This window comes from Hirundo rustica, chromosome 9, assembly GCF_015227805.2.
Source record: "Hirundo rustica isolate bHirRus1 chromosome 9, bHirRus1.pri.v3, whole genome shotgun sequence".
Classification (NCBI taxonomy): Eukaryota; Metazoa; Chordata; class Aves; order Passeriformes; family Hirundinidae; genus Hirundo; species Hirundo rustica.
Window position 1 is genome coordinate 27190317 of NC_053458.1, and position 15644 is coordinate 27205960.

At 43.1% G+C, this 15644-nt stretch overlaps 1 protein-coding gene across 1 annotated transcript in view; it reads right to left on the reverse strand.

Annotated features, from left to right (window-relative positions):
- The window catches only part of TEDC1 (tubulin epsilon and delta complex 1), a 66162-nt gene that overhangs the window by 30526 nt on the left and 19992 nt on the right, over positions 1-15644 (reverse strand). Inside the window, exon 5 of the mRNA XM_040073137.2 lies at positions 11751-11849. Coding sequence (XP_039929071.1) covers positions 11751-11849 — 99 coding nt within the window. The remainder of the gene's footprint in view (positions 1-11750; positions 11850-15644) is intronic.

Genomic DNA, 15644 nt, shown 5'->3' on the forward strand with positions numbered 1-15644 from the left:
CACCCAAACCCTTTTTTCCCTGATATTTAATTTGTTCCTTCAGGGTCCAATACCCAAATAAGATCCACTAGGCTGCACCAGCAAGACCCTTTCTGACTCCATCCCCAAAAACTATCAGCAAGTAAGGCACTCTCACTCTGAAATCTCCTCTGACAGAAAGTTAAGAGGCAGCACAGCATGACCAGGGGATTTGGGTGTGGATATAAGACACATCTCTCACCACACCGGCCTCAGCTGGTCAGTGGCAATTCCATCTTCAGCTTACAGGCATCAGATACGATGCTGGTGCAACTTCTGCTGCAGCACTGGACGGCACCTCAGTGCCTGCCTGTCCTCCCTGCACTAACCCAAAGTATCACCTGAGCTGGGCAGCTTGCTCCCCTCACTGGCTTTGCTAGCATTCCCACCAGGGAAAAAAAAAAAAAAAAATCGAGCGCCAACTGATGACAAAATACCTCAGCCTTGTCTCTCCATCTTATTAATTCCAGCTGCATTGTCTCAGGTGGAATTATATTCTAGTATATCACTGTCACAGCATTCAAATTATGTTAAGTATGGCATAAAACAAGCAAAAGCGCAAAAGCAGCAGCGAAGCTCAGTATCATTCCATCAGCTCTGCTGCTGGCAATCACAACCACGTGCTCCCATCAGCACAGCGTGTATATTCCGTGTTTCAGAGACACCTTCCTTTCTCGTGGTGGAGGAGTCTAACATATTGCTGCTATATAGTCCAACAATTTATGGAGTCCATGATAAACCACTGCATCATTTTTCAAGGTCCAAGAACTCTATAAGCTTGGTCAGTAAAATGTACTTAAGCAATAACTCATCCCCAAAAAAATGGTGATGGCAACTACAGAACTGCAGCTCTGTTAAGTCCTTTTTTTTTTTTTTTTTTTTTTTTTGTATGGATAAGTTTAGCTGAAAGCAATATTAGTGACAAATTGCAGCCAGGGGAAATTTTCAGATCAAGGTAAAAATGCTATGAGGTAGAATGATTTGCTTTAGCGTTGCTATATAATGCTGCCAGTTCCCTCCAACTGGACGCTAACTGCAGCCAGAGGCCACCTTGCTTAAAAAAATATCTAAAGAAATATTTTAGCACTAAACCTGTCTGAAGTAATAAAAAAAACCCAAACAAACAAACAAAAAAAAAACCCCAGAGCATCCTTCCCAAGAAAGGGCACTGGGAAAGTGAAATTGGGTAAAAAGTTCAACAGCTAAATGATTCATGGCTGATGACAAGCCAGCGCCTGCGAGCTGAAGGAGCTGGTCTCCTGCTAACACTGCTGAACCACATAGGTGGGAAGGAACCTCTGGAGGTGTCTAATCCAATCTCCTGCTCAAAGCAGGGTGCTCAGGGCTCTGCCCAGCAAATCCTGAACACCAACACCACAGACGTCCCCTTCTCCAGGATCTGGTTCCAGAGTCTGATCAATTCATGGCGATTTTTTCCTGTTTTACCCAGCCAGAATTTCTCATGTTCCAACTAGTGCCTGCTGTCCCTTCTCCTGTCCCGGGGCACCTCTGAGAAGGGCTTGGTCCATGCTGCAGCTCTGACCAGCACAGTGGTGTCACTGGGTTTGCCCCCGGTCCTTGTGCTGGGTCAGGGACACCGAGCGCTCCGGCTCGATTCCTGCAGGATTCCTGCCCTCGCCCTCACAGCATTCCAGCTGATTCCCTTGCTGCCTGGGCACACTGCTGACTCCTGGGCAACCCTGTGCCCACCCGAGCCCCCAGCTATTGTTAAAGGGAACTGCACCACCAGCTGACCCCAGAGGGACACTGCTAACAGCCGGACACCAGTTTGAGCTCCGTAGCCCAAACCATTTCCCAGTGGTGCCACCGCTCCCTTCTGCAACCCACCGGTAACCACTCTGGCCGCGAGGCCGTCAGGATTTTCCTTCAGTGACACACAAACAGGCACATCCTCTGCGCCTACCTGCCTTTCTCAAAGCTCCTTAATGACATGTCTCTGCCTCCTCCTGGGAAGGGATACTCCACACTGCTTTGAAAGAGAACCAGCAGCAGGATCTGAGGGGACTGCAGAGGTGGAAAGTGCCTGTCCCAGAGCGGGTGGAACTGAACCAGCTGGGAACAGCAGGCATCAGAGGAGCAGAAACCATCTGATGCCACAGCCAGTTGCAGGGAAAGAGAATTGTTTTGATCGTATTCACCTTTTGAGATTTAAAGCAGTTCAGCTCCTGCAGAAGCTTCTTTCTCTCTACAGCACGAGGAAGAGTCATTCACACATTTCTAGCCTCTCCATACTGCCTCAATTAACTCTCCTTTCTCCTGTCTAGCCTAAACTTCCACTCTGACCTGGAAGGTGCTTGTCAATCTTCCAGACAGGATCTGGAAGCCAAGCCCCCCTGCTTCTGGAGGGTGAGTGAAACCACCAGCAGCACCAGCAGCACAGGGATGAACAGGGAAGTTTAGGAGAGGAATTCCTCACCCAAGACAACACAAAGTATTCAAAAGCAAGTCATTTATATTAAACTTTTTTTTCAGCCTTCCCTTCTAAAATCGACTTGAGTCTGCCTTAGAAACTCACAATGCACATTATCTCACACAAGCTGACTGCTCTTGCTTCTGCAAGTGCACAGCAGGCAGAGATTTCCAAGATTTTCCTTTCTTAAGAAGCATCATGAACTTGTCTAAAAGCAGCTTTGATGCCATTTGACCTCTGTAATTCTTTCTGATTTTACACGGATGACAAGGGTTGAATCTGTTCTGCCTCATTTTTGCAGATGAGTACCTGGATCCACTGTTTCCAAGAGGTTTTAATAACCTCTACAGCAAACCACGTTTTATGTGAAAAAATGTCAAGAAACAAACTGAAAACCATTTGCCTACAGCATTTTGGAAGGAAAATGACATGGCAGCCTACCCTCTCCTGTAAGTGAATCATTAAAAAAAGCAGGAATAATATTCTTTGTTCCTGCCATGTAGCACAGGGTGGGCAGCACATGCTGTCACTGACAGCTCCTTGGCTTTCTTAGCACTTACTCTTGCCGTGCAATGAAATGTGAGGAAGAAAATTTATATCCAAATCACCCAGCGTTCTTTGGATTTCTGTTTTAAATTGTTTTCTCAGTAGCCACTCTCCTATTCTACAGGAAATACAAAATAATCACTAAATCACCCCGTTTGTACGATGTTTGCTGCTCCAGGAGGTTTGGGGAGGGGTTCCCATGCACACAGGCAGAAGGAACAAAATCCACCAGAGCTTTTTCCAGTCCTAAGAACCCTCAGTGTACCAAGCTTCAAACCAACAGAGCCTTCTCACAGGAAAGCAAAGAGTAATAACTATTCCAAATTTTAAAGGTGATCAAGACAGTCCCACTAAGAAAACACAACACTTAAAGGGATTCTGGTGAGCATCTTCACACATATGTAAATGTGGATTTCCAACAGAGCTTATCCTCCCTGGGGACTCTGAAACTCCACCCATCCCAGCACCACAGCAGCCACTCTGCTCCTGACATTACACCACCAAAACACCAGAGACAGCTAGAGAAAGAATAAACCTTTCAACCAACATAATCCATGGAGGTTTAAAGGTGGTTCTTGCTCCACCATTCATCTGGAGTGATGCCAGGGCACCAAGGAGAAAGCAGCAGTCCAGGAGTCTCTGCCAGGGTCAGAAGGTGAGCTCAGAAAAGGGCTGCCTACACTCCTGACTCTGCTCATCACAGAGCAGCATCAAGGGTGTATTTCATTTTAACCTGCAGGTGACCTTCATATTAAACCCATCATTGCAACCTCCTTTGAACAACCACCATCACAATTCCAGCGCTCTAGATCATTCAGTGCCCTCAAGATTTCTTGTGTGAGCCTCCAGGCCTCCAGCATTTAGGTGCTGGAGCCCCATATATAATGCAATACATCATCAGATCTGCTCTCCCCTGCAATATTAATGCCAGCTCCCATGTTATTTCTCACCAATGTGACTACCGTGCATGTAAAATGTCTAAAGTAACTGTGGTTGGAAGAGCAACACAAAACATTTAGTCATTTAACAGGGGGGGAAAAAGCCTTGCCTTTCACTGGCAGCGCTGTTCAGAGCACATGGCAGTAAGCGTGTTTTACACCTCTAATGCACAACCCAGCAGGATAAATGCTAAAGTTGGAACTGCAGCATTCAAAGTTAAAAAGTGCCAGAATTCAAGCTGCTTGAACAACACTAATTTGACCCTCCCACGTGTATAAGGTCTAGAATTATGCAACCAAAATGTTTCCCTTCATAATCTGTCTCACCAAGGGCACAGATTGGCTGGTGCTCACTCCACATGCTCTCCCTTTTCCTTTCAAATGGCATATTATTGTTTGCTCTTCAGAGGGAAGCCATAGCCCTATTTGTCACACATCATTCAAATCCCATTCTAAAGGCAGAATTTTTATCTTGAAGATAAACAAGTTATCTTCCCTAATGACCCATGTGAGACAAGATAATAGCACTGCTGCTGTGCTGCAAATGGGAAATGAAAACAAGGAGATGTAAGTAAAATGCTTCCATTGCTTTTGGATGTCTTAACTGAGACTTCCAAGACAGGATTTTCAGGAAATTTAGGAGTTACTATAAAGCACATCATGGATACATCTACCCAGCACAGCTCAACAACTTGCAACTCTGTGCACAGCCCACCACGGGAAGTTTCGTTTAAGCAATTTACTGAGGGTAACTCGAGAATCCCAAGGCACGGAAGTCTCCAGGACAAAGGACAACTGCCTCAGCTGCTAAGGCTTCCTTCCTCTCCCAATGCTTCTCCCACCCTTCTTCACCCTCCTCAGCCACTTTCTTCAGCACAGCTGTGATCCACAAACAAGGCACCCTGCCCTCTGAATGACACCATGGCTCCTAAGAAACACACCTTACACTCCAAAACCGTGCTCCCCTTCAGATCAAACTGTGCTCCCCTTCAGATCACGGGTAACTTGGATGTTCTTAGAAAGACACTTTTGAAAACTCCTCCTGCAGCATCAGGAGGTTGTCCACTCAGATTATCATTGGAGAAGGATGACATTTCCTGCGAGAGGGTGACTTCTCAGACTCTCACAAGGACAACGATTCAAGTCTTTAGACAGACCTTCCCCACTCACAGCTCTGTCCTAATTTTCCTCTCCAATCTTGGTCTTCCTGTTCATGTTCAACCCCTTATGCCTCACTTGGTTTCTTTTCACCCCTGTAATCTGAATTCTTTCACATCAGAACTACCCTGCTTCCACAATGCCCTCATCATTCAGGCTTCTTGTCCATGTGCCTCTCCCAGCTCCTGACTTCACTGGACAAGAGCCAGAGCAAAAAGGTTCTTCACTATCCATCCTCTCCCTTCCCAGAGTCCTGCTTCAGCTCTCAACACAGTCCACATTCCCTGTGCTCTTCATTGAATGATGTTGGAATGGCTTAGTAAAAGCAAGTTAATGACAGGAAGAGAGGAAAATACTTCAAAAGGACAAAGCATTTGCTATTTTTATTCCAAGTGCCGTGGTGAGCATAATTATGCAAATTCAAAAAACTTGTCATAACTGACCTTTTCAAAACATGTGTGTCCATGGGCCTAACATACAATTCTTTGGTGAACCTTGAAATTTATTAAAGGTCAGCAGCTCTAAAACTTAATCTCATTTAATCATTGAAGAACTTTTTTAACATGCAGCCATCACCAATCATCAAGGAAAAACAAACTTGCTTAAAAACCGGTGAAAACTTTGATGCATTGGACCACAGCAAAACCTGTTGCTTTAAAAAGCTGTAAAAGAAAACAATAAAATAAAATGTTCTTGCTACAGAACCTAGCAGTTTAGTTGTTGTTCTAAAGATTTAACAATGCCAAAATCCAAGGGTTCAGGTCCATCTGAAGCCCTGGAAGCAGATCTGGTCAAAGGGTCAGAAGTCACCGCTGATTCAAACTAAATTAATTCCAGTAGTGTGTAGAGTAAGTCTAAAATATCATTGTGTTTACATTCTCCAGGGCTTGGCTGTCTCCTCTGAGCTACTGCTCCCAGAACTTTGTGCTCCTTTGGGGAAAATTGTTCTCCACTTTTAATCTCATTTGCAGCAACACAGTCTGCCCACCTTGAAAACTTAGTTCTTTCTATGAAAAGCTCACACAGACCCTGGCACGACTCCTAGTAAAATGCAACTTCATGAACATTTCTCTGACAGCAGGACTGGCCAAGGAAGGATTTTGGACAGAACAGGCGCAAAAAGAAAACCAAAATAGGAAAACCCTACATTTTCACAAACACTCACAAGCCCCAGTGCAGCTACTCTTATGCTATATTATTTTTTATGCAGGAACCATTTGAGAAATTTCAAGTTGTTTTTTTTTTCCTTCCAGAAAAGTAAAACATGATGACAAATAGGCAAAGCTGCCTCAGTTAGAACAAGAGCTACAACAAAAAACACTGATCCCATCCCAGGACAGAAATGACAGAACTGTGGCTTTTACCAAGGGAATGAAACAATAAACACAAACAGCTGAGGGCCAGGCCAAACAGAATTAACTGCCAGAGCACCACAGAAGATCATGAATCTATGACAATTTATACCAATGAAGGCAGTTTGTCCTTGAAGCTCAAGGTCATTTTTTCACTTAACACCAAATCGTTTTTCTGGGATTCATATGCAGTACAAGCCTTCGTTTCCTGACTTAAATCTTCTCCCCACCCCCAGCAGCATCACGGTCTATAGGATGAACGTCATTTTTTTCCATTGCTATCTACACTCTGAGAAATGTGTTGCTTGAACTGCTTCTTGTACAACAGATGGAAGGACATTATAAAATATCAGATGGCTCCCTAACAGGCTCTTTGAAATTCAAATAAGGTTACATATCCTTCACCTCACCATACAAGACCACAACAGCGTTGATTACAGAAATACTGGCACAGGTCTGTGTCAAATCAATAATGTGACATGGTGTCAAGCTTATCAGAGGGGGTTAACTGTTTATTTTCATTCAGCGCCTGTCACCGCCGGGAACATTCCAGGAAGTCCCAAACAGCCAACACAAGGACACCAAATATAGCCTGGGACACAGCATCTAGAACTGTCCTGCCACACTCATTCCATTTTCATCCACCCAACAGGGTGAACGACCTGGGATCCATTTCTGGGGATAGTGCAACAGCACAGTAATTATTCGGCGGCCAGACAAATAACTTGTGTTAGCTGACAGACCTTACTTTTGCAGCTCTGCTCGCACACACGTTCCAGGAGTGGTGCTGTCCCTTGGATGCACTGAAATCGTTGGTTTCTCTTTAAGATAAAAGTTTTCTCTAGAAGATAAAAACTTCAGCAGATACAGGGCGCTTTATGCAAGTGCATGAGCCCATGACACCAGCTGAAGACTCAACTTTCCTGAAAAAGTAACTGTTAAATGCACATTCAACATTTCTGAGAATTCCAAGACTATCAGCTCCTAATGCATCCAATCTGAATGCACTTGTTCTGGAAAGAACAGCAGCTCTTTAATGCTTTGCATGAATTCAAACCACGGGCTGTTACTCAGAGAATAAACCTGTCGTGTCACCCATCTGTAACAGCCATCTGGGACAGATGTTTTAAATGGAAACTGCCACAAGATTTAGGGTTCACTACCAACCTACCTCACATCTTGATCAGTTACCCCTCAAATGACCCAGTAAGAAATTATGGATCCCACCTGAGTAAAGGAAGCCATGCAGATATTTCACACTGGTGTCCCTTCCTGATAAATCAACAGTCCAGAAAGCAGATCAGTGCTACACCTGTACCATCCCATCCCACCCAATCCCTGCTGCTTGGAGAGCTAAAGCTCACTTGAATCTTTTATGGGCATGGAACTGACCATATATTATGCATGCAAAGTCAGACAGACAATTTGCTCCCATGTACTTGCTACCAAGAACCTTAGTTTCTTAAGCCAAATAAATCACCTTTAAAACATGTTAATGATCAACAAACATAAACATTCTTCATAAAATTCTGAAACAAAATTATTAGCTATTCACATCCAAGTCCTATAAATTTCACTGCATGTCCATCTGGCAGACAGCTGCATTATTTATTTGCTGTCACACTCAGTAAATTGATTTACTGGCATTTAAAGGTGCCATCTTCACTCATTACAATTTCAGTGCTCACTCCAGCACTGCCAACATTGCACCGATGACCTGAGTTTCAACTTTTAATCTCTCCTAAGATTGAATTCCACATACAAAGCAGTATATGAAGAGACAGAAGAAACTGAAGGACTAAGGTGCTTTGATTTAAAGTTCAGCGATCTCTATACAGTAACAACTCAGTGAGAAAGTTAATTTAATAACTTAAGTACAACATACACTTTTTGAGCCCAAGGTAAACTTCAGAACTGGCAACGCTGCTTTACAGAATTCAGATGAGTGGACTTAATAGACAAGAAAGAGGAATGAGGCCACATCCTTGGAAATGATTACTGCCCTGGGAAGTTTGGGGCAGATGTGGTTGACCCTGAATGCTCTCCCAGGTGTGCTTCCCAGCTGTATTAGCTGCAGTGCCAGAGACAGAACTCCAGTCCTGCCCTGAGATATTTCAGGCTGGCAAACAGCAGCAGCCTCCCACCTTACCCCAGCTGCTTTTAAAAACAAGCAGTACCCATCAGCTTGGAAAATGCATCAGAACACAAGAGACTCGAGGTACTCTGGACTATATTTCAGGACACTAAGTGTTAAGTGCAAGAGATTTTCAAGAAAAGATGCAGTGAGCCCCCCAAAGCTCCTCAATTTGCGTGCTCCAGCAAACAGCTTTAGAACCATCCCCACCGATCGAGGCACTTCTGTGCCTCCACTGGAAACTGCAGTGCAGCTGAAATAACAGCACCTCCCCTGCACCGAGAGCCCCAGGCAGCACAGGAACCAAGCAAAGCAGTGGCCTGCAGTTCACAGCCACACACATACACACAACCACAGCCAAACCACAGCAAAAGCTGGAGCTCTGATGATGCCTCGCTAGAGAAAAACGTAATTAAAACCATTAGGTTTGGAAAACTTCCAGCCTTATGAATCTGACAAAGACATTTATGATGATAGAGGAATAATAATGTCCAGTAAAATCCCTGGACATGAAAGCACTAAAAGTGTTTTACAGTCAAAAATTCGAGGAAAGAACATTTTAAGTAAGTTAATATGCGTCTTCTGTAGAAAAGGAGCAGCGTGACTTTTACACTTCATAAAGTGAAGCTTGACTTCACAGCTATCTGTATCCTATCACACTTTTCCTGTCAGACTAAACATCTCTTGTTTTGATGCAAACAGAGCAACTCCTCTCGCAGGGCATTTTTGATGAAAATGAACTCGAGGCTTAAAAAAGAAAAGCCCGAGTACCTTCTGTTATGGCGAATTTCTGACGCTTCGATCCACTTTGCATTGCTAGGCTTTGAAGGATGCCCAAGATGAGAAGGAATTCATGACACCATCCACCAAGAGGGGTGCATTACAGTGAAGCATATTGACATGCTCGCTCTTTTTATTGATCCATGCAGCAGGTTCTTACTTGAGGCAACATTAAGAGAAATGCTTCATTTACTTGAAAAGAAAAAAAATAAATTCACAGTTTTTGGAAAAAAACATTTGGCAGAGTGCTGCCATCTGCACCAATATTTGAAAACCAAGCCATTCAAATACTCATAATTTACTTAATCTTAGCAAGATATTTGAAAATTAGAGGCTTTTTATTAAATTTTCCAAAGCAGCATTACTTTGCATACTGAGTATCAGATCCATCTGGAAAAGTGACACTCAAAACAACAATGCCTTTTTCCAGCCCATACCACTTCACTGTACCAGGCTCTTCATACACACTGAGCATATTACTTCCAGAAGCTGCTTTTGGGAAATAAACGTAAGGGGAGACAAAATCTACAAAGAATGTTCAAATGGTGACCATAACAATTATAAGGCTCTCAAAAACATCTATACTCAAGTGTTGTGATGACTTCCTGCAATTTCTCCTGTTTGTTTTAGAATTAGGCACAAGAGAGCAGCTTAGAACTCCTTTCTTGAATAGGTTTGAGAGCTTTAAGAGGTTAAGAAGTTTCACAGCTGATTATACTGACAAATAATTCCAATTATAATCAGTTTCACAGCTGGTTATACTGACAAATAATTCCAATTTTGGACCAGTCCAAGCAGTAAGTGACACAAGAAAGGAATTTGCAACACACATGCACTGGAGCTGGAGCCTGTTTGGGATTGCACCTGACAGAGCCCAGAAACTGGAGATAGACTGTGGCCACTTGTAGTTTATTTAAAGAAAACATCTTCTGTCACCCTGCCCCTCAGTCATCACCCTGGTTTTTTTTCATCCATTCGCTGTTTAAGCCTGGGAAAGGTGGAATGAAGAGTTTAGTTGATTTTAACTAAACAACAACAGCTGCCCACTAAACCTCCTTGACTCTACCTACCCACAATGCTCACAATACAGAAAAACTCCTTCCATTTTATCCTGAGCCTCCCCTGAACAGAACACCTGGAGCAGGCACCCAGGAAAGGGAGCAGAACGCAAGAAAAAAACTCCCGGAATGATTCATTACCAAAGCAGTCAAAACCAAATACCAAGAGTATCATTAAGCTTTACTGCAACAGATCAGTGACATACTTAAAGTAAGGCTTTGGGAAAAAAAGGTCGCTGCAAAGTCCCTCTACACAGCCTGGAAGTTTCTAATAGCAGCCTGCCACACCTCTGCAGGCATTTGCTAAGGTCTGGAAGACCACAGAATCCAGAGCAAGGTGCTGCTGTGTGTTCTGAGCTGCTGAGCCAACCACCACAGGAGGGGCACTGCAAAGCACCAGTGAAAAAGAAATCTCAAGTTGACTGAAGGCCATTTGCTCCAGAAAAACAATAGTTTTCCAGGAAAAATGGTCTAAATAGATGGATCTTACCAAGAGACTGGATATGAACTGTTCATCCAAGAAATTCTCGGCAATGAAAGAATAATGTGCACTTTACTTTAGGGGCTTTGAACATAAAACTATCCTCTCACCTTCAAATCTACTTTCCTGAATTTCTTTGTGCAGAATATTTACAATGCCCACTTTCATTCTTAAGCAAACAGCAGAAAGAATATCTTCTTTGAGCAAACAGGTCTGGACAGACTGCAGAAATTTGCCAAATATTGATTTTGTTAGGAATGAGCTTGAAATTTCCATCTTGTTTCAGTTTCACACTGAATGAACTTTTAGAAAGTGATTTTTTAAAACAAATGTATTATACTGCATTAAAAGATGTGAATTAAACTATTTCAGATAATGAACTGAAACACCTACGATAACTAAGCAATTGAGAGCAGTAGGAATTTATCCTTCAGGGTAAAACAGTACACTGGGAAAAATTATGTTGTCCTTAGAGTTTCTGTCTTGCTCAGGCAGGGCCACAGGCAGACACTGTGCCTGACTGGCCCAGATGTGGTTACTGGCAGGATACAACAGCAAGTCTTATCTAGAGTGTTTTATTCTACAAGCCTTTTCTCCAGTGGCACTTTCAGTCAGGTCTCTTCCCACTCCTTGTCTCCCAGTTTTATAAAACTTACCCTGATACCTTTGGGCATATGTTCCATCAAACCAGATTTGGTGAATACAAATAAGTGAAGAAACTGAAAATTCAATATATAAGCCCTTATTTCTGCAGCAAACTAAGTTTAAAAAAAAAATGTTACAAGGAATGCAGTCTTCACAATGTTTGTGTAAAGCATACTGAGCATCCAAGAATTACCAAGGAGAAGCATTACCTGCTTGTAGTTCTCTGGTTGTCTAATGAGATCTGTTTCTGTGACAGAAAAATGTCCGAGGTTCTGGTCCATGTGGGAGCCACTTGTGAATAAGTGGATCTGGAACAGATCAATTTAAAAGATACTTGTCAGAGCAAGGAGCAGATCATTAACATCATTAACTACCACCCAACAGCTGCGTGGGTTGGCAGGGTGATGTGATCAGTGCTTACAAACCTTTTCCCAACGGATACAACCAAGTGTGAGTACTACCACCAATGCAACAGCCAGAATGGAAAGGATGAACGTGCACCACAACCACACAAAATGGTTCATCTGGCAGCACTGCCACAGCCACGTGCAGGAATCGCAACCACTGCCGCCACAGTAAAACTGAAGGCTTCTCTCTTCATCCTGTCTTCAAGTCTTTTTCCTTACACATGGTCTGGTGCATGGCATGAAAGAAGAAACCACTTACAGACAGCGGCAGTCTTAACTGAGCTAATGTATACTCTCAGAATAATTTTTACTTCTTTCTTTCAAGAAGAAAATGCTACCTAGTTACAGTAAAGTTCTCTTTTGCTGCTCTACGCTATTGGCTTTTGCTTACCAAGACCTTGTCCCAGCTGCACTGGTGATAGTATCATCAATTACTCGATGAAGAAGCTTCCCAAGTTAGTCAAGGGAACAATAAAAAGCAATTCCTCCTATTCAGAGCTGATCCCCTTGTTACTGTAATAACTGCAGCTGCCAAACAAGATAGCAGCGCACATTTGTCAGACAATCACTCATATTTCATTAATATTTCTGCCAGAAGACAGAGAATGTTTCCTGCTTCCCTTCCTTTATTCTAATACGAACTTTATCGCACACTTGGGTATTGACAACTATTTTAAAGTTGACAGGCACTGGGTAATTATCAACCCTTCTGTGAAACTTCAGAATATTTTAGCGTTCCTCTCCCCAAACTCACTGCTGGTGACAACCATCTGTCACATGTGCAGAGCTAGGCGAGTTTAAAAATAAAAGAGCGCCTCCCCACACAATGTTCTTGCCTTCCACTTGCCACTCCTCTCCCTGCTGCATTCTTGTGTAACTCTGCCTGCCAAACCTTTGGGCCCCCGGCACTAGCAGTGGATTTCAGCCCCTGCTCCAAGGGAGGTGGCAGCAGCGTCCCTGGGTAAAGCCCAAAACAAATCAAGCTGTAACAACAGAGGAGTAAGGTGTTCCCCTGAGACCAGACTAGATGGATACTGAAACAAGCCAGTATTTGTGGTTTTGCTATCTCTTCCTGATAACTAACAGAAGATAAACAAAGCTTAAAGAGGGAAAGAGCACCACAGCAGGAGTGGCAGGTGAGAGGGTGAGAGGCAGAACACACACAGCTGCTGCTCCTTGGTACTGCAATATCCAAGGTGGAGGCAGGTCTGATTTAATCTCACGCTAACCTGTGCAAGAGAGCACAGGCACAGCCCCCCACACCCAGCACCACTTCTAGGGAGCTTCCAGCACCAATTCCTAAATGCCCTTGAGGCCAGACAAGCTGCTCTTCCTGCAGGGTGCCTAATTCACCTAGAGAAGATGAAAAGGGGGATTGCTCGTGGTTCACACACATTTGCATGAGGGGAAAACATTCTACTGCATTAAAGAATGTGTTCCTGAGCTCTAATGGCAAATTCACCTCAGGGGAAATAAGCGAAGATTTTCAAACCAAATAGACAAAAAATATATAAATAAAGTAGCGAGCCCCAGAGTAACATGGTAGATTTTTCACGTCAAGATACAGATGCATCTAACAATTGCAGTTTAGCTCACTCATAAATTACTGCCAATGAGGTAATTACCCAGCACCAGTCCCTGCCCTCTGTTATTCAGAGATCAAGACTTTGCCCTTGTCCCTTTACTCTTACTACCTCAGAAATACAGATACAACCCATCCAATCCACTGCACTACAACACACTGCTACATCTTATTTTATATTGTTGATCTTAGAGGGGGCACAAGAAACCACTCCATTCATAGGTGGTAATTCCCAGTGCTGCTCTGCATTCTTACTGACAATACAACCCTTGCTCTTCGTTTCCAAGCATATTAAAACCATTATTGTTGCTTTACCATGATCTGATAATTCCGATTATGTTAAACTCTTCTTCTATCACTGAGAATTCCATTTAATATTGTTTTATTCTTACTAATCCATAAGTACAGCTCATAATCAGAGTTTCACCTGCTTAAAAAAAAGAAAAAAAAATAATTCATCTCCGAACCTGATGTAACCCTCCACTACTTCAGGATGGAAGATAGCTGAAAATACCCCCAGGAAATCCATCAGTTTTGCAGAAACTCACCTGTTCCTCTGTTTTTACAACAGGCTGATTGTGGCACAGTGCATTTAACACAGCCCCCAAAAATGAAAGTCTTAAACTACATAGGTTCCCGTTTTGCTGAAGCCATGCAAGGCTTCTCACTCATGGTTTTTAAGGTGAAGCGGTTACTCAAAGACTAAATAAAAACAATTGCTCTCTCCTATGAATTCAAGAGGGATCAAAACCTGGGCAGATGGATATTCTTCTGGCATTTGACAGAAAGAAAAAGAAAGAGAATAGAAAGAAGCAAGAGACGTGCCTTAGCACAGTAATTTATTCTCCACATTCCCATGTATGTGAAGGCATACCAGGTAAATATGCACCACTGAGAATTTCGGGGGAATTAGAATGCTATTACTACATCGTACTTTCAAAGCCAGCCAACCTGCCCATGTCAAGAAGTCATTAAAATGTTACTCAACAGCTCATAGCCTCAGGCTGCAAAATTCCTCACAAACAGAGAGGTTAAAGATTTCCCTCAGGAAGTCTTCCTCCTACAGCAGGACATGTGTGCTTCTGTAGCTTCAACACGCCTTCGGGGAGCTGAAGACACTGCAAAGACGCTCATCAGATCAGCCAGCAAAGAGGAACAGCCAGGCAGGCCCCCTAACGAGCAATTCCCAGCACAGGACCTGCTGCAGCTCCAGGGAGGCTTCCCTCTCTTGGGGACTGCAGAAATTCATCCCATCAACCTCAGGTGGCTGCAGGCAGGACAGAGTAGATAGAGGACACAGCAATATTCATACAAAAAACACAGAGTGGAAGGAAGAGCAGTCATCTTCTGAGTAAGAACGTATTTTCCAACTGCGTTGGGTTCTTCTCAGAAAGGCCCAAATAGAGAAAATGGCATTTCAGGGCTTGTGTGAGTCACAGAATGAAATCTACAGAAGTGTCACCACTAGCTGACAAAAATTATAGCTCCTGGTCAGTAGTAAATAATATTGTTCCACAGCTGAGGCACATAACCTGGTACATTATCAAACAGACTGAGTAAAAGCCGTAATTATCATTCAGTAGAGAAAGCCCTCTGCAAATCTGTCAGCATAATTAAAAAACATAACACTCATTAGCCTTTTGCATACAGTGTTTGTGGTTTATTAGAGGAAAGCAGCAACTCATATAGAGGTCATACTGGATCAGTTCAGCCTTTTAACACACAGAATAGTTTAAAAGTTTTGAAATTAATGCGGTAGTAAAAGCAATTTCTCTAGAAAGAGCCAGGAAATATCAATTATTGTTTATGCAGCTGTTAAAATTGTGTAAGTATGTTATATTTTGTGTTACCATAAATGCTAACATTAACATTGCACTGTAATGAAGTCCTTCCAAAGTCCCATTCACCTTTCTATACTCCTGCTTTTAATTCACACTGAAACTTAAATCAGAGCACTGCACTTCATTACAGCTCAGAACAGAACTCCCACAGCTGCACACATAATATCCGTGTGGGTTCACATGTGGAGGAGTTGGGCTCAGTTCCATCCTCCTTTGTGCACCCCCACGGTGGCAGCCCTGACAGTGACAATCATCACCATGCCTTCAGTTCAG